Consider the following 25601-nt stretch of genomic DNA (forward strand, 5'->3'; position numbering starts at 1 on the left):
ACCAGCCTGGGCAATGTGGTGAAACTCAGTCTCTACAAAAAATACAAAAATTAGCTGGGCATGGTGGTGTGCACCTATGGTCCCAGCTACTTGGAAGCCTGAAGGTGGGAGGATCACCTGAGCCCGGGAAGGTCTAGACTGCAGTGAGCTATACTCACGCCACTGCACTGCAGCCTGGGTGACAGAGTGAGACCCTGTCTCAAAAACAAAACAAAACCCACAAAAATACTTTTAAACTTCTGTTTTGATACAGAAGCAATCACTAAGGAAGCACAGCTCTTAGGAATTGAAGCTTTGATTATGTACATATTCATTTGGATACTTGAATCATTGATGGAAAAATTTTCAATCATTGCACAGAATTCTCCCCAATGCTTTCCCATTCTATGTGGTAAGCACTCCTTACATTTTCTTTTCATTTTTTCTATAATATGTTTGGATATTTCTTTCATTACTTTTGTTAGACAAAGATTACATATGTTAAAACTTTTGGTTGTGATTTGTTCTGTTTTCCCCTACTCAAAAGTGCTTCATGGATATCTATGCTAGTTTCTATAGGTCTCATTGTTTTTAATATCAACATGTTATTCTATGTTATGCACGTACAGTAGTAAATTTTACTATTTCTATTCTGGCATTTAGATTGTCTCTAGTTTCATTTTTCTTTTAAAAAATATTTTAAATGACCCTACACTGAATATTGTTGGGTAAAGGACTCTTGGGCAAAAACCAATAAATGTTGCTTGGTACAGGCTCTAATTTACCCTGACAAGGGTCAGCAAGTGCTCAGGTTCTTTTGTAACTTTACTTATGCAAAGAGAGAAACTCTCCCAAAGTACAGGTGCTTTAGTAGAGGTATATAACCTCCTAGTCTTTTCTCTCTTTTTTTTTTTTTCTTGAGACAAAGAGTCTTGCTGTGTCGCTCAGGCTGGAGTGTAGTGGCATGATCTTGGCTTGCTGCAACCTCTGCCTCCCAAGTTAAAGCAATTCTCATTCCTCATCCTTCCAAGAAGCTGGGATTACAGGTGTGTGCTACCACGCCTGGTCTCAAACTCCTGGCCTCAAGCAATCCATTTGCCTCAGCCTCCTAGAGTGCTGGGATTGCAGATGTAAGCCACCGTGCCTGGCCTCCTAAGAATGATCTTGCAGGTAGAATAAACACCTTGGATTTGGGTGCCAAGGAATATGAGCTGAGTAGGTACAAGTGGTTCACTGAGTGCTAGGACATACCAATTGCTGCACACCTGGAGACTTTGAGTCTCTTAGTCCCATGAGTAATGGAATTTGGTACAGCTCCTGCTGTGTGGGAAAGGAAGGGCCCACCTGGGCTAGCTTGTCACTTTGTAAGAGCTCCTGAGGTAATTTGTTGGACAAGTAGTATTGTCCAATGAATAAAATATCTATGTACTAATAACCATCCTAATTTGTGTGAATATTTTTAGGATGGATTCAATAAAGAATGTCTACATGGTAGACTATCTTAATGTGTAGCAGATGGTTTTCCCTCCACATTTTGACATTACTGGATGCTATTGTTTTAAATTTTGCCAATAGGTAGGTGAAAGGTTATATAATAGTAGATTTTCGTGTTTTATTAGTAAAGGATAATAATTGGGAAATTCCTCCTTGTTGGTCTTTTTCAAATGTGTTTGTGGCCCTAGCTTGTTTTTTCAGATGATTTTTAGAGTGAGTATGTTAATATACTCTACCTCCTAGCACAACGGGATTTTGATTGGTGATATATATTAATTTTAAGATTAATTTGGATAGCAGTTGGTATTCACAAAATTTACATGTGGAAACAGGTGACTTTCCATTTATTAAATTTTTTGTATCCTATGATTAACATAAATTTTTCTATTTGGCGTATTAAGGGTTTGTTTGTAGAGGTAAGTTTGGATTTTCTACATTTTTTGATCTTTTAGACAGACATTTATCAGCAAGAAATTTGTAGCTACTCATTGCTAGAAGTGTTTATGGGCAAAAAAGGAGAAAAGAAAAGAAAACTCCTAAATTATCTTAAGAGAATTAAATACTGATGCACTTTTTTAAGAGCACTTACAGAATGTTGACACTGACTTGAGCTCTTAGTGTTTATAAAAAATTGACCTGGATTCTAAATTGTACTTTATACTTAATAGCAGTGATAAATCCTTTAGATTCTCTAGGTTAATTTTTCACATGCACAGAGTTTAGAATATAGGCCAAAAGACTTGACATTGTACTTCAGTTCTGACATTATAGGGTATAGTTTTTTTTTTCTATTGGAAAAGATTAATTTGAATTATATTTTCTAAGTTTAGTAATTCGAACAACACTTATGTGGGATGAATGCAAAGGAGATTAGACTGATTTTTCTTGTAGGTTTTTTTAAAAAAAGTATAATATGATCAAATATGTTCTTTCTGAAGTACAAATCAGGTTTGTTAATCTCTGCTTAAAATTCATCACTATTTTCCATTAGCTTTAGGACAAAGTCCAAAATACTCAGCATGACTCACAAGCCCCTGACATATATGTCTTTCTCTTCCCTCTCTCCACCTGCTTTCTCTTACCTTTCCAAAAGCTCAGTTGAATCTATATTTAGCTTCTTGAAGTTCTTTTTCAAATGTTCTGTGTACGTTCTTTTCTCCCTTCTTTCCTTCCTACTATTTTCTCTGTTTCCCTGAGATCATTCTGATCCTCCCAGGATCAGAAGTCATTCCTGATCTTCATTCTGAGTTAGGTGCCTTTTGTCTTTGTGTTTTCCCAGAACTGTGTTGTCTTATCTCAGCATTTACATACTGAAATTTGTCTGTTGTCTGTCTCTCACTTATTGAAGCATAGATTGCTTTTATTTGAGTGGATACATTTTGGAAGTGATATTCAGTTGTATTAAAACCTAACTCTTAGTTGTTAGGCAAATAGATGTTTCATTAATATTTCTATTGTTTCCTTTTATCCTAGGACTGGGCTAATGCTAATGTCAGCAGACAAATTGAGGACACTGTATTATATGGTTACTATAGTAAGTATCTTTCAGTTTCTTTTCCTATTTGGACTGCTAACCAAAATATTGATACGGCTCCGATGGGTGGAGAACCCCAGGTTCTTCCTCTTGGGTCGAATTAGAAAAAAAAGACATGGACACACGTGGAGCAGTTTTAAGGAGCAGGGAGTTTAATAGGCAAGAAAGAAGGGGGAAGAAAGAAAGAAGAAACTCTCCTGTGCAGAGACAGAGGGAGGGCGGCTTCAAAGCCAAGAGAGGGAACCCCACCTGCCGTGGATACCAGTCAGGTATATGAAGAGGCTGGAGGAGTCAGTGTTTGATTTGCATGGGGCTCAGGGGATTGGTTTGACCAGGCATGTCATTCACATAGCTTGCAAAAAAAAAAAACGGGCCCTCCCACCCTAGCCTGTTAAAATGCAAATACAGGGCGCCATGATGTTCTACACAGGTGGGGATATGTGGGGGCGGCCGTGTCGCCAGGAACATGTGGGGCAATGACAAGAAGAAGAGTGCGGGTATTGCCAGGTTTGGGTGGACCCAGTTTCTAGTGGCCTGCATTTGCATGTCAAAGGTTGCCGGCCTGTCTCTAAGAGCCAGGGAAGAAACTTTTCTGGAGATACTTTAAAAATTTCCTCTCTATCTGCCTAAAATAATTTCTTAATAATTCCCACAATATAAAGCTACATACAAACTTTTAATTTTGAAACCACATAGGAGATTTCTGTTTTCTACAACAGGAATAAATAATATATATTCATTCTCAAAATCCTGAAACTTCTTTAACCTACTTTGCTTCACTTAGATTAACAAAGTTACTTTAAATCTCACCTCTCCTTTTATCATTACCAATTTCCCGCTCCTGTTTTCTTGATTTTAAATTTAAATTTTCTAAAGTTTTTTTCTAAGTATTGCCATTAGTAGACTTCAGTCTCTGGGGAATTTATCCTACCAACTTGATTGTTCTCCACAGAGTCATTTTAATCCAAGACTTACGGTTGCTTGGCTCCTCCTCCCTCCCTCCCTCAAACATCCTTCTCAGTATTAGATTATAAAAGCTTTATAATAATATGAAAGCTAAATGTTTCCAAAATTTTCTCTTTGAATAAATATGAAACTTGTGTTTTATAAAAAAAACTGTAATTGTTGAGTTAGGAGAGGGATGTTATTTTTTTCAGCAATGAAGTAAGATGATGAATAAGATTTAAGTAGGACATTAAATGGGAAACTGAAAAAAAATCTACAAAAGTTTCTGTGGATGGTTGTTTTCAAGTTCCATTGAATTTTTTTTTTTTTTTTTTTTTTTTTGAGACTGAGTCTCACCCTGTCGCCCAGCCTGGAGTGCAGTGGCACAATCTCAGCTCACTGCAGCCTCTGCCTCCTGGGTTCGAGTGATTTTCCTGCCTTAGCCTCCTGGGTAGCTGGGATTACAGGCGCACACCATCACGCCCAGCTGATTTTTGTATTTTTAAGTAGAGATGGTGTTTCACCACGTTTGCCAGGCTGGTCTTGAACTCCTGACCTAGTGATCCACCCACCTTGGCTTCCCAAAGTGTTGGGATTACAGGCGTGAGCCACCGCGCCTGGCCCCATTGAGTTTTAATTCATCTGCTTTGCTCCTTTGCCTTTATCCTGATCTAAAATCTGCAGGACCCATGAAATTTTATTTCTTTCGGGTAGATTTTAGAAAGAATTTATGAAATTTCAAAATATAATATTTTTGATGAATATATTAAGTATAATAAAATACAATTTTGACCTATTAAAATTTTTGAAATGGAGCTATATTAAGTAGAATGTTGCCTTTTTAGTGTAAATAGAATATAAATTACTTCTACACAAAGTTTTAGCGGGGAGGTCTGTCTCCTGTATGACACTAAAGTATAGTCATTCTTTAGAACATATGATGAGATAAGCCAGTTTATACGTTTGTGAAGTCAAGGTCTACGATCTGTCCTATCGTTGAACCTAGAGGCCATTGGACTAATCCTTTGTAACTAAGTTCGCAAAAGACTTGTAAACTGGAATGTTAATTCATGCAGCCCTTTTCAGTTTGTTCTATGGAGAGAATTAAACCTACAGAAAATTGTAGTAAGTATTTTTCTTAGTCCTCCCAAAGGTAGTGTGTCCTCAGTTCACTCAAGGATAATGTGCCCTTAGTATCATTTTAAATGCCTGGGAGATAAGTTAATCATTACAAACAGTGGATGTCTTGGGACTTAAGGCTTGATTTTCTGTAGAACTTAAGTTATAGTGAGAAATATAATTGCTTTGAATAGGATAGTTGAGACACTGATCTAGGAAAAAAATTTGTTTCAAAAGCCAGATTATGAATTGAAAGATTTGTTTTATGACCGTGGAATCAAAACAGGAAAATTTAATTGGATAATATGAATGGTTGTTGTTATAATATTAGTCATCTCCATCTCAGCTATGGCTAATAGGCCTTTGGCCCTGACACAGAGGTGACCTACAGCTAGGACCCTGAAAGGATTCCACAGCTTCGAAGGTAGTTACTATCCTGAAGCTCAGCTATTTCTTTTGAAATGCTAAATACTATCTAACTGCCCTAATAGGAAGCATCTAATATGTCTTCTCCTGGATTTTGAGGACTATACAGAGTTCAAATAGAAAACACAGTTTTTATCCATCTCTTCTGTCAGATGCTAAGTTCATCTAATCCTTCCTATCCCTTCTAATATATCAGTGTATTTTCATTATCTAACCTTGCCAGGCACTGTGTAAAACTTTTACATTCAGCATCTTACCTAGTTTTCATGAATGCCCTCTCTGCCTTTGTGTGTGTGTGTGTGTGTGTGTGTGTGTGTGTGTGTGTGTGGTCTACCTTTCACAGATGAAGAAATTGATGTGGAAAGATGTTGAAGATCACTTTGTTAGTGAATGGCAAAGCCCAAAGGAGTTCTTATTTCCTCAGCTGTAGCTTCTTACTGTTAAGTGAGCTGCCTTTTGAGAAATAGTACTGGGGATGTTACCTGTAAGAATGATTAGCAGCACTGAACTCCCAAGAGCAGCTTCAGAAATCATCTGGGGATGTTTTTTTTTTTTTTGGCAACAGAGTCTTGCTTTGTTGCGCAGGCTGAAGTGCAGTGGTGTAGTCTCAGCTCACTGCAACCTCCGCCACCTGGGTTCATGCGAGTCTCCTGCCTCAGCCTCCCTAGTAGCTGGGATTACAGGCACATGCCACCATGCCCGGCTAATTTTTGTATTTTTAGTAGAGACGAAGTTTCACCATGTTGGCCAGGCTGGTCTTGAACTCCTTATCTCAGGTGATCCTCCTGCCTCAGCCTCCCAAAGTTCTGGGATTACAGATGTGAGCCATTCATTTTGCCCGGATCCCTTTTTTTTTTTTTTTTTTTTGAGACGGAGCGTCCCTCTGTTGTCCAGGCTGGAGTGCAGTGGCACAGTTTCGGCTCATTGCAACCTTTGCCTTCCGGGTTCAAGTGATTCTCTTGCCTCAGCCTCTTGAGTAGCTGGGATTACAGGCATTCACCACCATGCCCAGTTAACTTTTGTATTTTTAGTAGAGATGGGGTTTTGCCATGTTGCTCAGGCTGGTCTTGAACTCCTGACCTCAAGTGACCTGCCCACCTCAAAGTGCTGGGATAACAGGCATGAGCCACTGTGCCTGCCCACTGGGGACATTTTAAGTAATACAGAATGGTAGATTGTATCCAGAGAGATTCTGATATACTTTGTTGTGCTAGGCAGCCTGTGAATCTATTACTGAAAAAGTTAATGGTGCTGATTCTCATTTTAGCACAGCCAAGTTTAGAAACCAGTGGCCTAAGTCGGGGCTTTTCTAAAGATGTCTCATGTGCATGTGCAATGAGATAAAGGTTTGAGGGATAAGGAGGCTAAACATTGACTCCATGGGACCTGCTTATGCTTTAATTGTCTTTTATGTTTGGGTTCCATGTGTGTTTTCAAAAGAAGAGCTTTCTGTCAACAGATCATGTGATAATCTCTTTTCTAGAGTATTAAGATTAATGTGTAGATGCTGAATTCATGTTAACTTAGAGTAAGCTGTGTACATATTTTCCTTCATAGAGTTACTAATGCAGGGTTTTTTTTAAGTTTCTTAGGTGCTAGTTTAGATGCTAGTTTTCCAAAGAAGAGAAACTGATCAAAAAGGTTTAGACTCTTAAAACTTCTGAAGAAGTTTTAGTCATCTTCATCAATGAAATTGTTTAGGAGTGTTAACTACTTTCAAACTACTGATTCAAATGTATAGTATTACTGCTTTTTCATACTCCATGACATTGAAATCTGTTGACCCATTTGCACTTTGAATGGATCTTTTGTCCATTTGTCAAATGCCAAATAGGACAGTTGACATTATGCCTTATTCATTTGGAAAATATTTGTTCAGTGAATAGTATAGGTCTTCCGAGTGTTGACACATATCATTATACATTGAAAAAACCACATTTGTTAATATCGCCATTATTCTTACCAGAAAAGTATGTATTGAGAAGCTGTAAAACTCGAAGATAGATTCAAGTTTTCCAACATTCTAATTTTCTCTTGAAAGCTTCAGTTTTATCATTGGTAACAAATACTGTCACTTATTTCCTTTGGAGTGACAGTCTCACTGTCATTTTTGAGAAAGCCTGTCTAATACTCAAGTCTGGATAACCACTGCTTATCTGTCAGTTGTTCTTTCAAGTAAAAGTGATGTTCTTTGAAAAAAAGTGGCTAGTGTAGCTCACAACTGAAAAAGCGCAAACTAAATTAAGATATTGTGAGACACAAGTACAGCATGGTTTATGTGTATTTCCTGTCAAACAGAATATTGAAAGGAAATATATGCAAATGTGGACACTAGAATTTTTACTGCTTCAAAAGGGACTTTTGTGAATAAAAGGCTCAAATCTCCCTCGTCCCTGAAGAATACAATGACTGCTAGCATAATTTGAGTGTACTATCTTGATTCCTGTAAAGGGGCAGCAGTTTTATCCACTGTTGGTTTTGCACCATTAGTTTAACTGTAAACATAGTGGAAAGGCACATAACATCTTAGTATCATTATGCAAATAGTTTCGATGTTGTGAATACCCTGAAAGGATCTCTGCAAATCCTGGGGTCTGGAAACCACATTTTAAAGGATCTTCTGTTATATTAATGGAATTTGGGGTGTTTTGTTCTGAGAAGCTGGCAGAAATCAGGCTGCCTGCTGCTGCTGCTGCTTGTGAACACTCCCCAGCTGTTGGTTAGTTATTAATAATCCTCAGTTAACTGAAGCTACTTACAAAGCAGATACAGTTTTCTGGAGATTGTTGAAACATGAGAGGGTGAAGTTGTTTATTTCCATCCTATTCCCTGCACACCTAAGGATTCTGTGATCAGGAAACTTCCTCATCTGGGAAGGTTATGCCCACCCCAGAAACTTTAAGGATTTGTACCTTTTATTTCTTTTGAATGTTTTATTTAGTTTTTCATCTTTATCTTCAATCTTTTCTTTCTTTTTCTCTCTCTTTCTCTTTCTTGATTGATAGACAGACAGACAGACAGATACAGGGTCTCACTGTATTTTGGGCTGCAGTGTGGTGGCGTGATCATAGCTCATTGTAACCTTGAACTCCTTAGGCTCAAGCAGTCCTCCCACCTCGGCCTCTCAAAGTGTTGGGATTACAGGCATAAGCCACCACACTCAGCCTACTATTTTCTTTTATAAAACTGCCCTTGTGTGACTTTTTAGCTCTGAGTTTTGTTTAATTTTGCATTTAGACCTGCTATGCAGGCTTAGCAGTGACTTCTGAGTTCTGTTTAATTTCATATTTAAGCCTGCTATGCAGTCCTTTTATCCCTTATGTTGTCTGTGTTTTAGCCTTTTATCAAAATTGTTTTTATTTCAAATTTATTTTTGTCTTTATATTTGGGCTCTCCCTATTTCTGCAACCTCTGCATATATGCAAAAATAAGAAGTGAGAAAAAACATTAAGTAAAAGGAAATTCCTTCAAAAGAAATTAATGGAAGGCAGAGGGTAAATGAATTAAAACTATCCCAAACCCTAAGCAGGAATTATTTGAGGCTATTTTTGTTCAGCTCTTCTGTAGTTAGCCTATCAATTCCTCATGATATTAGCCTGTTCTCCCACTGCTAATAAAGACATACCCAAGACGGGGTAATTTATAAAGAAAAAGAGGTTTAATGGACTCACAGTTCCACATGGCTGGGGAGGCTTCATAATCATGGTGGAAGGTGAGGAGGAGCACAGTTACGTCTTACATGGTGGCAGGCAAGAGTGTGTGCAGGGGAACTCCCTTTTGTATGAAACCATCAGATCTTGTGAGATTTATTCACTATCATGAGAACAGCGTGGGAAATACCCGTCCCCATGATTCCATTACCTTCCACGGGGGCCCTCCCATGACACATGGGGATTATTACAATTCAAGATGAGATTTAAATAGGGACACAGAACCAAACCATATAACCCACATAGACTTTCTTCTCTTAACACTGCTTTTCAGGCTATCATCTTGTGTGTGGATGTAAATTGAATCATATAGTTCATAGTGTTTTGTGTTTGGCTTCTTTAGTGCATAACATCTATATTTGAAACATTTATATTGATGCAGGCAACAGTACTCTGTTGATTCTTATTACTATATTAACATACCATAGTTTGTTTATCCATGCTAGTGTGGATGAAAAATGGGGTTGTTGACAATACTTGGTTTTTTCAAATGCAGCTGTTAAGAAGATATTATGTATGTACATTTAAAAGATTTTTACTGCATTGTTTTCCATTGTAGGGATGTTCATAGTAAAAAATCCCAGTTTATTACATGTTTAATAAATTTTTGTTTGGCTGTTAAACAATTTTGTAGTAAAAATTGGAGTGAGTCAAAGTGTATACATATTTAGATGAGTTAAGTTATGGAACTAAGGGAGAATAAGATGGATTGGGAAGCTTTTCAGTTCCAGTTTCTATGCCAGACTTTTAGAGCACCTAAGAGTTTTTTTGGAAGTTTCTCTTCATTCCGTATTGATTAGGTGCTGATAATTTGTATCTGGAAACTTATTTATGTATTTTGAACTTAGGTTTATCTTAGTGTGTTTTGTGCTGTTAAAATAGAATACTCAAAACTTGCTAATTTGTAAGGAACAGAAATTTATTGTTCATAGTTCTGGAGGCTGGGAAGTTCAAGATGAAGGAACTGGCATATGGTAAGGGCCTTCCTGCTGTCATCCCATGGCAGAAGGGCAACGGAGGAGGGCACACACATCCTTTTATAATGAACCCACTCAGATGATAATGACATTAATCCACTCATGAGCGGTCCCCCTTGCTACCCAAACACCATTAGGGCCCACCTCCCAAAACTACCATATTGGGTAGTGATCATGAACTTTGAGGGACACATTCAAATCATAGTAGGGTTTACAACACCTAGAATCTAACTTGAGAAGAGTACATGAGACCTTTGAAGTCATTTGACTTCTTTGTGATTTCTCCACCTGTGAAATGTTGATAAAGTAGTACCTACTTCATAATGTTAGGAGTGTGATATGTGATTAGTGCTAAAGAGGTGTTATTCACTGCTGTTTATTCAAATCAGGTAAGAGAATAAGAGAAATTTTCTCTATTAGTGCAATGATATAGGAAAGTTAATACTGAAAGAACTGACTAGTATCTCATCAAGTTTCAATTTTCTTCACACTATTGTTTTGAAAACATCTCTAATAATATATTTCAGTGCTTTTCCAGACAAGATAGACTGAGACTAATTTTGAGATTTGTTTTATTCAAAATCCTTTTTATACAATCTTGTTTTATAAGATACAGTTGTCTCCTGTCTCCTGCCCCTTTTCCCCCTTTTTAAAAGAAAGTATTCTTAATTATAAGGGATATTTTCTAAGTGGTTTCTGGTTAAGTTTGCTCAAGAGATTATCTAGATAATCTCTAGAAACCTAGTAGCCTAAGAATTTGTTTCCAATTGGAAATACTAAGAAAGCAAGTGATCTCTTGGACTTAAAACTAGTGTAACTTGTACTTTTTGTCTCTAAATGAACTGCTGATTTGTCACATTAATGTCATAAACCTTCCTTCACACTCCAGAGTTTGAAGATTGAGACATATGTTCTCGGTTTTTCTTCTTATGTTCTTGGTTATGCCTTTTGAGTTTCCTTTGCTGGTTCTTTCTCTTTTTTCTGACCTTTTAAAATATTTGTATGTCCCAGGGGTTAATCCTTGAACCTGTTCTCTGTTTCAGTTAATCCTTTGGTGATTTTATACCATTGCTTCCTTCTAAATACCACCTATATGCCCAATTCCTAGTTTTGAATCTTTGTGCAGACCTCTCTGGAACTTCACAGTCCTATGTCCAACTGTTACAGAACTCTCTACCAAAAAATCAAAGACATCTCAAATTGAACATTTCTAAAGCAACTGACGTTTAATCTGTCATACAGTAGTTTTTTTTTTTTTCTTCTTGTAGTGGATAGCAACCAGAAGGATAGAGTTTCTCAGGCTGAAAACCTTGGAGTCATCCTTGAATCTTTACTTTTTCACATTTTGTGTCAAATATGGCAGGAAATTCCCTTATGCCTGATTTCCAAAATTTATATAGAATCTGACCACTTCTCACTACCTTTTTTTTTCTGGCTATAATCCTAAGACACCATTGTCTGTTTGGGGGTTATCACAGAAGCCTGTCTTTTCTACCCTTGTTTTATTCATAATATAGCAGTCAGAGTGATTCTTTAAAAATATGACACTTCTGTTCCTTATCTGCTCAAAACCCTGAAGTAGCTTCCCATGTAATTCACAGGAAATGACAAAGTCATTACTGAAGCCTGCAGAACCTTATGTGATCTGACATTCTTCTCCACCCCACAAACTTCTTTGTCCTCATCTACTATTTTGCTGTGCTAGGCAAACTCTCATGATGGCCCACAATGCTGTCCACCTCCTAATATTCATGCCCTTATGTAATTCCCTCCTTTTGAGTGTGTGCTGGACCTAGAAATTTGCGTCTGCCAAAGAGAATGTGGCTAAAATGATGCTGATAGGATGTCACTTCTGAGATTAGGTAGAAGACAGTGACTTTGTCTTGTTTGTACTCCTTTTCTCTTTTTCTCTGTCCTGCTCATATTAAGCAAGCTGCCACTTTGTGTACTGCCTTATGGAGAGGCCCACATAGCAAGGAACTGATAGCAGCCTCCAGCCAACAGCTAGTGAGGAACTGAATCCTGCCGAAAACTCAGTGAGTGAACCTGGAAGCAGGTTCTTCCCCAGTCAAGCCTTGGGATAACTGCTGCATTGGCTAACATCTTGATTGCAGCCTTGGGAGAAATTCTGAGCTTGGCGACCCAGCTAAACTGTGCTCATATTCTTGACTTACAGAATCTGTGATAATAAATATAGTTTTAAACCACTAAGTTTTGAGTAGCCTGTTACATGGTAATAGATATCTAGTACCTCTCTCCATCACTGTTATATTAATGTTGTTATTAATGTTCCTTGAACATTTCAGTTTCACTCCTCCATTAGACCCTTTGCTTTATGTTCCCTTTGCATAGAATGCTTTTCTTCTAGTTATTTACTTGACTAATTTAACTCCTTTCGCCTTTAAATCTTTGGTTATATGTTACCTGTGAATGTGGCCTACCTTCCATCTCTGGCTCATTTTATCCTAGTCTAATTTTTTTCTTTACAGCCTTTAATCACATTCTGATGCATTACATAATTTAGTTATGTTTATTGTTTGTATCCCCTTGCTAGAATTTATACTGTGCTAAGGCAGGAATCTTTATCTCTTTTGGTCCTTGGTATAATTTAAGCACAAAGAACAGATATTGGCACCTAGTAGGTGCTCAAATATTTGTGAAATTAATAAATTTTTTATTTTCTGTGTAATTTAGGGAAACTCACTTGAATTTCTTACTTTGTTAATGAGAGAGAATAATGTGTACTTCTGTGTTGTTAAGATTGAGTGAGTGGGGTGGGATTTCAGCCATGGGCAAGTATGAAAATTGGCAGATTCTCTCACCAGAAAACAAATACGAAGTTGGACAAAACTGAACAGAAAACAACAACTTTGGTACTTTAGCAATCAATGAAAAACATACAACAGTCTGAGAAGTGTTTATGCTTAACAACTGCTAAGAGACAGTGGTAGTTTCTTGTATTTCAGCCTAGGGCTGTTATGTTTCCCTACCCCCAACTTCCAGCTTGGTTATTGCAGAAGATCTGCCAGGGCAGGGTGGGTCCAGGGAGGACCTACAGCTGTACTGCTCTATCAGAAGGGGACTCACTCAGTTGGGTGGTGCTCACTTCTAGTGCTGTTGTTTATGGAAGTGACAATCTTGGAATCAGGTGAGTGGAGAGGATCCAGGATTCTACTAGCATGGGATTGTGGTCATAATTGGGACAAGCGTATGTCTGACTGAAGCTGCATACATGTGTATTGGAGACTGGAGAGGGTCCAACCTCATCATGTACTCCTGGCTGCCTTAGAGGCTCTACACATGTGCGTAGGAGACTGGCAAGGAAAAGCCAGAGACAATTGGGCTGAACTTTTAATATACTCTTCTACCAATATGCAGGTTCATTGGCAAGGGCTGAAAGCCTTACTGGCTTGAGTTTGAGCAGTTTCTTTCTGGTTATTGTCTGATTATTAAGCTATATAGACACAGGAACAATCCCTAGGAAGCCAGGCTTAAAAACAGTAATTTACCTGTAATCCCAGCACTTTGGGAGGCCGAGACGGGCGGATCACGAGGTCAGGAGATCGAGACCATCCTGGCTAACACGGTGAAACCCCATCTCTACTAAAAAATACAAAAAAAAAAAACTAGCTGGGCGAGGTGGCGGGCGCCTATAGTCCCAGCTACTCGGGAGGCTGAGGCAGGAGAATGGCGTAAACCCGGGAGGCGGAGCTTGCAGTGAGCTGAGATCCGGCCACTGCACTCCAGCCTGGGCGACAGAGCGAGACTCCGTCTCAAAAAAAAAAAAACAGTAATTTAAATAAATATTTTTTTTTGAGCTGGGATAACAATTAAAAAAAAAAAACACCTAAAAACATAGTTAAAAAAAAATAGAGACATCATCAGTTACACACTATGTGGAAAACAGATTTTACAGACTTAACCCTGCCAAATAAGTGAACAAAGAAATTAAAGAGGCAACCTTCAGGAGCAAAAAGCACAATACAGAGTTGCTACAACATATTGTCTAACATATCCAGTTTCAATAAAATTATAAAATATGCAAAGAAATAGGAAAACATGAACAATGCTAAGGAAAATAGCATATAGTGGAAACAGTATTTCTAGACGTTAGATTTAGCAAAGACTTCAAAGCAGCTATTGTAAATCAGTTCAAAGCAGCAAAGTAAACTAAGAATGAAAAGAAAGTGTGACAAATAGAGATGTTCAAAAAGGAGATAGAAATGATTTTAAAAACAACAAAATGAAAATTCTGAGATTGAAGAATATAGTAACTGATGTGAAAAATTTACTAGAGGGTCTTACCAGAGGTTTGACATGACAGAAGAAAGAATCAGTGAATTTCAAAGGTAGATGATCTAATCTGAAGATCAGAGAGGAAAGAAGATTAAAGAGAAATCAATAAAGCCGCAGAGATCTGTGGGTCAGCATCAAGTTTACCTGTGTATGTGTGATGGGAATCTCAGGATGAAAAGAGAAAGAAGAGGGCAAGAAAAAAAGTTTGAAGAAATCATGGCCAAAAAGCAATCTACCCATCTAAGAAGCTCAGTGAAACCCAAGTAGGAAAAAGCAGAGATACAGACCTGGACAAATCATTGTTAAATTATTAAAAGCCAAAGACAAAGAGTAAAATTTACAAGTAGCCAAAAAGTTACATGACAGCATCTTTTTTTTTTTTTTTTTGATCAATATCCTCTTTATTTCCATTTGGTGTGTCACTGAAAACCCGGCACACCACTTCGCTAAAAATCACATAACATACCCCGTAGAGAAATCAAACTGATGTTTTTTTCCCCAAACGATAGACTTCCTCTTCATTAGTCAAATCTGATAGTGATATTCATTAATAAGGAAAACTAAAGCTTTCAAGTATCAACTCTGAATGGCTGACACCCTAATCTGACTGTTATTAGCCACCAAGAACTCAGAAGAGCAAAGAACTCAAGAAGAGGCAAGCAAGAGCACTATGGAAATTATATTCTTTTCCGTGAAATTCAGTCCCACAGCTATTTGAGCAAGGGTCCAAGACAATGGAGAGGCACTGTTTGCAGGCAGAAACGCACTGGCTGTGCCTCGCCCCGCCATGTCCTTTCCGCAGGTGGGTTCTTTACTGGCTTCACTTTAACTTGGTCCTCTGACTTTGGGTTGTAAACTTTACAGTTCCAAGAATCAATTTTGGTTGAACGCAAGGGTAACATCCCCATCCAAAACAGAAATGTTCTCATGATATGAAGGCCATTCTGTAGACTGCAATGTATATATGTTTATATTTATATAAGCTCCTATGCGAGACAAAGTTTCCTTCCTCTTAGCAAGACAATACTGCATCCAGCAACACTGCTTTGGCTAGCTCTTTTTCCTGTATGGCCTCATGTGTGCGACAATTGAAGCAGCTATTTCTCCCTTCCTCTTATTCTGGCCAAAATAATCTAGGAATTCACCATCTGGTCCAACCAAGTACATTATTATTGTGTGATCCACTATGTAGTCTTCATCTTCGTCCTTGGGGCCAGGGCTGTAATACACTCGGTATGCTCTGGCCACCTGATCGACTTCTTCTCTTGTGCCAGTCAAGCCAACCAGTTTGGGAGAAAATTCTTTCACATACTTTGCGATGGCTTCTTTTGTGTCCCTCTCTGGGTCAATGCTGATGAAAAGTGGAGTTAGATCTGGCAGAGTTGTAATGCTATCTATTTCATCCACGACTTGAATCATCTTTTCTAGTTCTTCTGGACAGACATCAGGGCAATGAGTGAAGCCAAAATAAATCAATAACCACTGACCCAAGTAGTCCTTGTCAGTTTTATGCTCCCCAGTATGAGTTGTGAGGGAAAATGGTCCCCCAAGTAAAGGCTTGCCGATCTGTCGCTGCCGTTCCTTCTCTAACTTCTCTGCCTTTTCTTTCTTCATGTACTTCATTCCAGCCAGTAAAGCTCCTCCAATAGCAAATGTGATTGCTAAAGACTTCCAGGAAACAGGCCCGGGCTTCGAGGGGCGCGCGGAGTCTCTGGGGCCCTTCTCCGACCACGGGGATACCCCATGGCGATGCTGGTCCTAGTACCCGGACGAGTTATGCGGCCTCTGGGTGGCCAACTTTGGCGCTTCTTGCCTCGCGGACTCGAGCTTTGGGGCCCAGCCGAGGGGAGTGCGAGAGTCTTGCTGAGGCAGTTCTGCCTGCGGCAAGCGGAGGTGTGGCGTGCCTCGGGGCTCCCTGGCTACTGCTTAGGAAGCCGGCCCCTCAGCACGGCGAAGCCGCCACATGACAGCATCTTTATGATTAGTGACTAACTTCTAATGTGAAGTAGTGGACTCCAGAGGGCACTAAAATGAAAAGAGAAAAAAAATAAAGATTTATGTGTCCTCTAAAATCCTCTAAAAATGAAGGTGGAATAGGACATTCCAAGATAAAACCTGAGAAAATTCATTACAAGAAACCCTTTCTTAAAAGAATACTAAAGTAAGTCTTTAAGGATGAAAGGAAATGACACTAGGCAGTAAACCAAATTCATAGGAAGAAAGAAATCAGAAATTATAATGGTTAATGTTTAATATAAAGGCACTATATTTTTTCTCCTTTTCTTACCTTTGTAAAAGATTTAAGATTGTATAAAGCAATAATTATAGCATAGTAAATGCTGGGTTTAGGGTTTATGATATATAGACATAAAATATATGATGAGAATGGCACAAAGAAAAAGAAGTATTAGAGCTATTTTGGAGCAAGTTTTTTAAAAATATATATTTTGCCTGTATTGTGTGAATACTAATTGAAGGTAAGTTGTGATAAATTAAAGTATGTAGTGTAATCCCCATAGCAATCACTAAGAAAATGACTCAAAAATATACTTATTTTATATACCTATAAATATCTATAAAGTAAGTCAGGAATTGGTAATGTAGAAAATGACTTTTAATACAAAATAAGGTAGTAAAGGAGAAGCCTGGAACAACAAAAAAGACATAATAAAGGATAAAATGGCAAATGTAATTACAGCCATATCAATAATTGTTATATGTAAATAGTCTAAATACCCCCAATCAAATGAGATTGTCATAGTGGATCAACAAATGAATATTCGTCAATGTGTTGTCTATAAGAGAAACACCTTAGATTCAGGGACAAATAGTAAACGGTTAAAGAAAAGGTTAGAAAAAGATGTCATGCAAATAGTAACTCTGACAGCTGAAATGACTATATTAATATCAAATAAAATAGACTTTAAGACAAACAGGGACATTTCATAATGATAAAATGGTTAATCATTAAAATGACAGAAAAATTATAATTATATATGCACCTATTAACAGAGCTTTAAAATACACAAATTCAAAATGGGCAGAATTGATAAGCGAAATAGATAATTCAACAATATTAGTTGGAAATTTGAGTAACCAACTCTTTATTGGTTAGGAAATAATTGTTTTTTGATAGAACAATTAGCAAATCGGTGAAGGTTAAGAAGATGTAAACAACAATATTGATAAACTTGCAAATACAGAAAATTGTATCCCAATGAATGCAGAACACAATTGACTTAAAGCACACGGGGAACATTCTTCGGTATAGACTATATAATAGGTTATAAAATAATTATCAGTAAATTTAAAAGGATTAAAAATCATACAAAGTGCATTTTCCAATCATAATATAATTAAATTAGAAACCAACAATGGAAAAAAATCTTGGCAATCCACAAGTATTTGGCATTTAAACCACATACTTCTAAATAACCCATGGATCAAGATGAAATCACAAGGCAGATTGGAGAATGTTTTGAACAGAATGAAAATAAAAATGTAACATATCGAAATTTATGGGATATAGCTTAAGCAGAGCTCAGAGGATAATTTGCAGCTTTAAACCCCTCTGTTAAAGAAGAATTCTCAACTGCCTAAACTTCTACCTTAGGAAAACAGAAAAAGAAGAGCCAACTGAACTTTAAACAAGCAGGAGAAAAATAAAGGTCAGAGCAGACACCAATGAAGTAGAAAACAGAAAAACAATAAAGAAAATTCAAACCAAAGTAGGTTCTTTGAAAAAAAATAAAAATCAGCAAATCTTTAGCTAGACTTAGTGCATCGGGGAAGGGGGAGAGAAAGAGACAAAAGATATAAATTATCAAAACAAGGAATGAAAGAAGTGGCATTATCAACTTTGCAGAAATTAAAGGGGTTACAGAGGAATATTGAGTAACTTTGTACCAACAAATTAGATGAAGTGGATAAATTCCTAGACAATTTTCCAATTGAATCAATTACCATAACTGATTTAAGAAGTAGCACTTCACTTAAGAAATATGTGAAGAATTTCACATATTATATATTTAACTAAGAAATTACACCAATTTCTATTTATGTATCATAAGTAGAAATTATACCAATCCTTTATCAACCTTTTTAGGAAATAGAGAATGAAAGAACACTTCCCAACTCACTTGAGGGCATTATTTCCTTCATACCAAAATCATATAAAGACATCACAAGAAAGGGAAACTATGGACTAATATACCTCATGAATGTAGACACAGAATTCTTAAAATTTTAGGAAACTGAATGCAGAGTCATATAAAAAGAATTATGTACTATGACAAAAGTGAATTCATCCTAGAAAAGTAAGGTTGCTTTACTATCCAGAAATTAATTTACTTAACATGTTAACATACATAGTACAGAAATGAGTGATCATCTCAATAGATGCAAAAAAAATTCCAGTGTCTATCATCGATTAAAAATTATCAGCAAAGTAGTTACAGAGGGGAACTTCCCGAGCTGACAAAGGACATCTATGAAAAACCTACAGCTACATTATACTTAGGGGTGAAAGATTGAATACTTTTCTTCTGAGATTAGGAGCAAGATACCTATGTCTGCTCTCAGCACTGCTATTTAACATTGTACTGATGATTCTAGCCAGTGTGATAAGTCTAAATAAATAAATATACATAATTAAATGAATAAATTTACTTAAATACTAATTTTTAGTATTTAGTTATTTAAATATTTACTTAAGTAAATACATCCAGACTGGAAAAGAAGAATTATTACTGTCTTACTTTCACAGGTGATACAAGATTCCATAGGTAGAAAATTTTAGAGAACCTATATATGGACAAATACAACCAGTAAGTAAGGTTAGCAGGATCACAAGTATAAGATTGATATGAAAACTAGAAACAGACAATTCAGATAAAGTGAAAAAAGCAATTCTAATCAGAAGCCATCAAAAAGGGTGAAAAAAGTACTTCACATTTAACAAAAAAGTATAAGATTTCTGCACTGAAAACTACAGAAAAATTGCTGATAGAAATTAAAGAAGATTTAAATAATTCCATGGGGTTGAAAACACAGTGCTGTAAAGATGCAATTATATCAGTTTTCTCTCAAACTGACCTATAAGTTGAATGCAGTCTCTATTAAAATCACACAGACTTTTTAAAATATTTTTGAAAAACCGACAAGCCAATCCTAAAATTTACGTGGAAGTCAACAGGATCTACAGTAGCCAAAAAACATTTTGAAAAAGAAAAATGACATTAGAGAATTATATCCTCCGATCTCAAAATGTAATATAAAACTCAATAAACAAGACTCTATAGTATTGCAGTTGGTCAGGCGTATAGAGCAATGGAATAAAATTCAGAGTCCTAAAATAAACCTTTATATTCATAGTTGATTTTCAACAGCTGTGCCAGTTCAGTTTAATTCCATTCAATTAAAAAATTTTTGCTGGGAAAGTCGGACTATTATATGCAAAAAATGATTTTTTTTGTGCTTTACCTTATACCATACTCAAAATTCAATCATAGACCTAAGCTGTAAAAGTACAATACTTTTAGAAGAAATTAAGGGAGGCTGGGCATAGTGGCTCACACCTGTAATCCCAGCACTTGGGGAGGCCGAGGCTGGCAGATCACTTGAGGTCAGGAGTTCAAGACCAGCCTGGCCAACATGGTGAAACCCTGTCTCTACTAAAAATACAAAAAAATACAAAAATTTATTGGGCATGGTGGCAGGCTCCTGTAATCCCAGCTACTTGGGGAGGCTGAGGCAGGAGAATCTCTTGAACCCAGGAGGCGGAGGTTGCAGTAAGCCAAGATCATGCCATTGCACTCCAGCCTGGGTCACAGAGCAAGACTCCGTCTCAAATTAAAAAAAAAAAAAAAAAGAAAAGAAATTAAGGGATATGATCTTGGTGACCTTAAGTTAGAAAAAGAGTTCTTAGTTATGGCCCCAAAAGCGGGATTCATAGGAGAAACCTTAATAAGTTGTACTTCATCAATATTAAATCTTTGTCTTTCAAAAGACACAATTAAAACAAAAATAAGTATAAGCCACAGACAAACCAAACATATTTGTAAATCATGTATAAATTGTAAAGGGCTTATATTCAGAATGTATCTTACCAATCATTAATAAAACCATTCAGTTAAAAAATAAGCAAAATATTTGAATAGGCATTTCACCAGGGAAGATTTATGAATGGCGTACAAACCCATAGAAAGATCTTCAACATCATTAATGATTAGGGAAATGTAAATTTATGTTTTCAATGAGATATACTAGCATATCAACTAGAATGCTGTCTTATTAGTTAAGGCTGCTGTAACAAAATATAGACTGGGAGTCTTAACGAATATGTATTTATCATAGTTCTGGAGCTGGCAGATTTGGTTTGTAATGAAGGCCTTCTTCCATGTTTATAGCTAGCTAGCTACCTCCTCACAGTGTCCTCACGTGGCGTAGAGAGAGAGTGTGAGGTGACGATCAAGCGCATGTACTCTGGTCTCTTTCTCTTCTTACAAGGACACTAATGCCATCATAGAGGCCCCAAGATTATGCCTTCATCTGAATCTAAATTACCTCCAAAAAAGCCCTATCTCCAAATACTATCACATTGGGGTTAGGGCTTCAACATATGAATTTAGGGGGGACAAACTTACTGCATAACATTCCACTCTTGGCAGCCCAGAATTCATGTCTGTTTCCTATGCAAAATACTTTTATTCCATCCTAACAGCCCCAAGGGCCTTAAGTTGTTGCAGCATCAACTCTGAAGTACAAAGTCTCATCTAAATATTTTCTAAATCAGGTATGTGTGTGATCACAAATAAAATTTATCCTGAGTCATAATTCTTCTCTGACTGTGAACCTCTAAAACCAGATAACCAGATAAGTTATTTGCTTTTAAAATATAATGGCAGTACAGGTATAGGATAGATATTCTAAGGGAAAATTCAGAAGGAAAAAAGGGTTTCAATAAAGTAAAAAACCTAGCAATGCAGATACTATTAGAATTTTAAGATAGCTCAAGAATAGTCCTCTTTGGTTTGACGCTATGCCTTCAGGACTCACTGTGGTGATGGCCCTGCCTCTGCCATTCTGGCGGGCAGGGTTAAACCTCAAGGCTCTGCTGGGTAGGAGTTGTACCCACAAGGCTTCAAGGCAGCTATTCTCTGGCATGTTGAAACCTAGACAATCCCCTCACACCCCCTTTGAAATGAGGATGCGGCCTTGATCTCTTAATCACCTTTGGGGACATTTCTTTTTTTGCCTTGTAGAGTAGTACATTTTTATAGCCAAACAACTTTGTGATCTGGTCCTGTAGGATCCAAGAAGCCTATCAGCCTTCCTTCGTTTCATCCCATCTTCTTCCCCTTCAGTTCAAAGTGGCAGTGTTTCTGCTGGGATGGCTGATTAGGTTCTTCTTGGTTCATATCTTCGCTAATCTGCTTATCAAATACACCCTTCAAAACAAGCTTTTCTCTTGTTCTCTTCAAAACAAGCTTTTCCATTTTTTTTTGCAATGTGGATAGGGTGAGAATTTTCCAGATCTTCAAGTTCTGGCTCATTTTGCTTAACAATTTCTTTTTTTTTTCATTTTACTCTAAGCAGTCAAGAGGAATCAAACCACTTCTTCAACACTTTGCTTAGGAATCTCCTTGGCTAAATATTCAGTGTCATCACTGGCAAACTTTGCCTTCCACAAAACACTAGAATACAGTTCCCAAGTTCTTTGCTATTTTATAACATTACTTTAAAAAAAATTGTCCAGTGGCATGTTCCAAAGTGACCTCCACATTTTTAGGTATGTGTTAGGACAGCAGCCTACTTCCCAGTACCAAAATCTGTCTTATAGTCAGTTTGGGCTTCTCTAGCAAAATACCACATACTGGATGACCTAATCAGTAAACATTTCTCACAATTCTGGAGGCTAGGAAGTCCAAGATGAAGGTGTCAACAGTTTCAGTCCCTGGTGGAGACCCTTTTTCTGGCTTGTGGATGGCCACCTTCTTGCTGTGTCCTTACATGGCAGAGACAGAGAATGAACTCTAGTCTCTCTTCCTCTTCTTCTAAGGACACCAGTCCCATGATAGGATCCCACCTTGTGCCTTCATTTAATCCTAATTACCTCCCAAAGACCCCACCTTCAAATACTATCACATTGGGAGTTAGGGTTTCAACATACGGATTTTACAGGGACACCAACATTCAGTCTGTAACAGGCTATAATAAGAAACACAGACAATACCTGAGTGCTGCCATGAACATAGAGAAATTAGAATTTTTGAATGCCGCTATTGGGAAGGTAATATCGTGTGGTTGTTTTGGAAAAACAGTTTGTAACTTCTTTTTTTTTTTTTTTTTGGTAGAGACAGGGTCTCTACTGTGTTGTCCAGGCTGGTCTCCAACTACTGGCTTGAAGTTATCTTCTTGTCTCAGCCACATAAAGGGCTGTGATTACAGGCATGAGCCACCACACCCAGCCATTTGTAACTTCTAATGTAGATTAGTGAAGATAAGAACCAAGAAGAACCTAATCAGCCACCCCAGCAGAAACACTGCCAGTTTGAACTGAATTTCCTATATGGTCCAGCAGTTTCATTCCTAGGAATTTACCCAACAGGAATGAATGCAATGTCTAGGCAAAGATGTTCATAGTAGCAATTTTTATAGTAGTCCCAAACTGGAAAGTATTCAAATGTCCAACTGGTGAATGTTTAAATAAAATGCGGTATGCTCATACAATGGACTATAGTAATATATTCAGCAACCTAAGTTACAAGTCAGCAAATTATGGCATGGCTTCTATAAACCCGTCTGTGTCTATTTGTTTGTGTGTTGTCTATGGCTGCTTTGCTACAGCAGCACAGATGAGTATATGCAACAGAGATGTATAAGCTGCAAAGGTGAAAATATTTATTATCTGTTAACAGAGGAAAAATCCCAATCCCTGTGCTTAGTGAAGGAAGCCAGATGCAGAAGACTGCATCAAAGTTGTTGGGAAAAGTATCGAATCAGCTAATGTAAGTGAAGGTTATAATACAGTTCTGTGTATATTATGGAGAGTCAGGAAAGGATAGTTGCTATTAATATGACTTAAAATCTTTGAGGATTTGCATTTTTATTATTTGATTTTCTAGAGTTGTAATCTTATCCCTAATTCATAGATGAAAAAAATGAGGTTAAAAAGTTATGAAGGACTAAGGCTTATACATTGGAATGTGATTCTTTGTTGCTATACAATTGTGAATTATAGCATGAATTATTTAGCCTTTTGTCTGACCATTTTATTTAACAATTTTGTTGTTGTGAAAAAAAAATGGCCTTGCAGTGTAAACCTTGGAATAAATACCATTGAGAGGAGGAAATAACCAAAAATATCCATGGGGAAAACGACTATGCTTCAGAATATGAAGTCTAAGTTCAACCCTGTAAATGATTTTTATTCTAAAGTTGTATATTCTTAGTACTTATACAGCAGATGTCCGACTCACTTTGCTATACTGTCAGCAGTTGTACTAGTTATCTACTGTCATGTAACAAATTACCTCAACATTTAGCAGTTTAAAACAGCAAACTTTATTTCACAGTTTCTTTGGGTGAGGAATCCAGATGCACCTTAGTTGAGTGTGCTCAGTCAGGTTCTCTTGTTGGGCTAGAAGGAAGGTGTCTAGTGAGACTGCAGTCATCCCAAGACTCCACAGCGGGGAGAGTTGACATGTAAGCTCTCTCACATGGGTATAGACAGGCCTCAGGGTTTCTCTCTCTGTTGGCCTGTAACATCAGTTCTTTGTCACGTGGACTTCTCTATAGGGCAGCTCACAACATGGCAGCCAGGGGGTCTCAGAGTGAGAGAAGGATAGAGCAGTAAGATGGAAGCCAGTCTTTTTGTCACCTAATCTGAGAAGTGGCATCCCAATATTTTTGTTCATATTCTGTTCCTTAGCAGTGAGTCACTAGTGCCAGCCCACACCCAAGCTGAGATTACACAGGTCGTGAATACAGACCTGTATTCATGGAGCCATTTTAGAAGCTGCCTACCACAGCAGTCTTGCAAATATCAACATCTTTGATGTTTACTTGACATATACTTTTATTCTTAGCAGACTATTTATTGATCATAGAAAGTGTGAAGTTTGAGGTAGTCATTTTGAAGTCTCCTGTGTTTTTCCTGATGCCATTTCTTCTGTTTCCCCCTTAGAAATATTCTAAATTTAGTTTGTGTTAATCCCTTGCTTTGTCTTTCAGTTTTACCATGTTGTATTCTTACTTAGTTTTACATTTCTGAACTTTATGTGAAATGGCTTGCTTGCTTTCATTCATCTTCATGTTCCAGACATTTATACACATTATTGAAGAAAGTATAATTTCATTGTGTATGACTGTGCCGCATATTAATCAATGTGGACATTTAGTTTTTTGCTGTTAAAATTGTGCAATGAACATTATTGTACGTATTTTCTGTTGTATATGTGCAGAGTACATACATAGCAGTCAAATGGCTGGATCATAAGTTATATGCATCTTCAGCATTGTAGATAATGACAAGCTATTTTGCTAAGTGTTTTTACTAATGTAATTCTCATTAGAACATAAGTCTTCTAGTTGCTCTATATTCTAAACTTTGATATTGTCATATATGTTTAGTTTTTGCTTGTCTGGTGAGTGTGAAATGAGAGTTCACTAGTCTGTGTTTCACTTATTTGTAAATGAAAATTGTATGTTTTTTAAAAAGCTGGCTGCTTCAGTTTTCTGCTTAAAGTAACTTTCAGTTGGGTTGTTTGTATTCTTATTTATTTAAGAAATTTTTAAAAGATAATTTGAGTAGTACATACTATGATTTTAAATATTGTATCTTTTCCTCACTAGAATTAAGTCTCATGAGAGGCTTCTCTGTTTTGATTTAGCTGTATACATTGCCCTAGAATGATGGCTGGAACATAGTAGGTATTTGTTAAATGAATACATTTTAAAGGGACCTTTTCTGTATCTATTAAGATAGAGCAGTATCTATAAGATCATCATATAAAGCTTTTTTTATTTTGTTTTGGTTTATTCTTTCAAGTGGTGTATTATATACTATGTGGCTAGATTATATTTAAACTAATTTTGCATTCCTAGCATGAACCCAATTGG

General features: G+C 37.1%; 1 protein-coding gene and 1 pseudogene across 2 annotated transcripts in view; one reads left to right on the plus strand and one right to left on the minus strand.

Annotated features, from left to right (window-relative positions):
- The window catches only part of LMBRD1 (LMBR1 domain containing 1), a 128997-nt gene that overhangs the window by 13481 nt on the left and 89915 nt on the right, over positions 1 to 25601 (plus strand). The window contains exon 3 of the mRNA XM_023230283.1: positions 2947 to 3007. Coding sequence (XP_023086051.1) covers positions 2947 to 3007 — 61 coding nt within the window. The remainder of the gene's footprint in view (positions 1 to 2946; positions 3008 to 25601) is intronic.
- Positions 14977 to 16212, minus strand: LOC111554643 (annotated as a pseudogene). The gene has a single exon (XR_002735307.3). The product of XR_002735307.3 is annotated as a protein SCO1 homolog, mitochondrial pseudogene (transcript).

This window comes from Piliocolobus tephrosceles, chromosome 5 (genome assembly GCF_002776525.5).
Source record: "Piliocolobus tephrosceles isolate RC106 chromosome 5, ASM277652v3, whole genome shotgun sequence".
Classification (NCBI taxonomy): Eukaryota; Metazoa; Chordata; class Mammalia; order Primates; family Cercopithecidae; genus Piliocolobus; species Piliocolobus tephrosceles.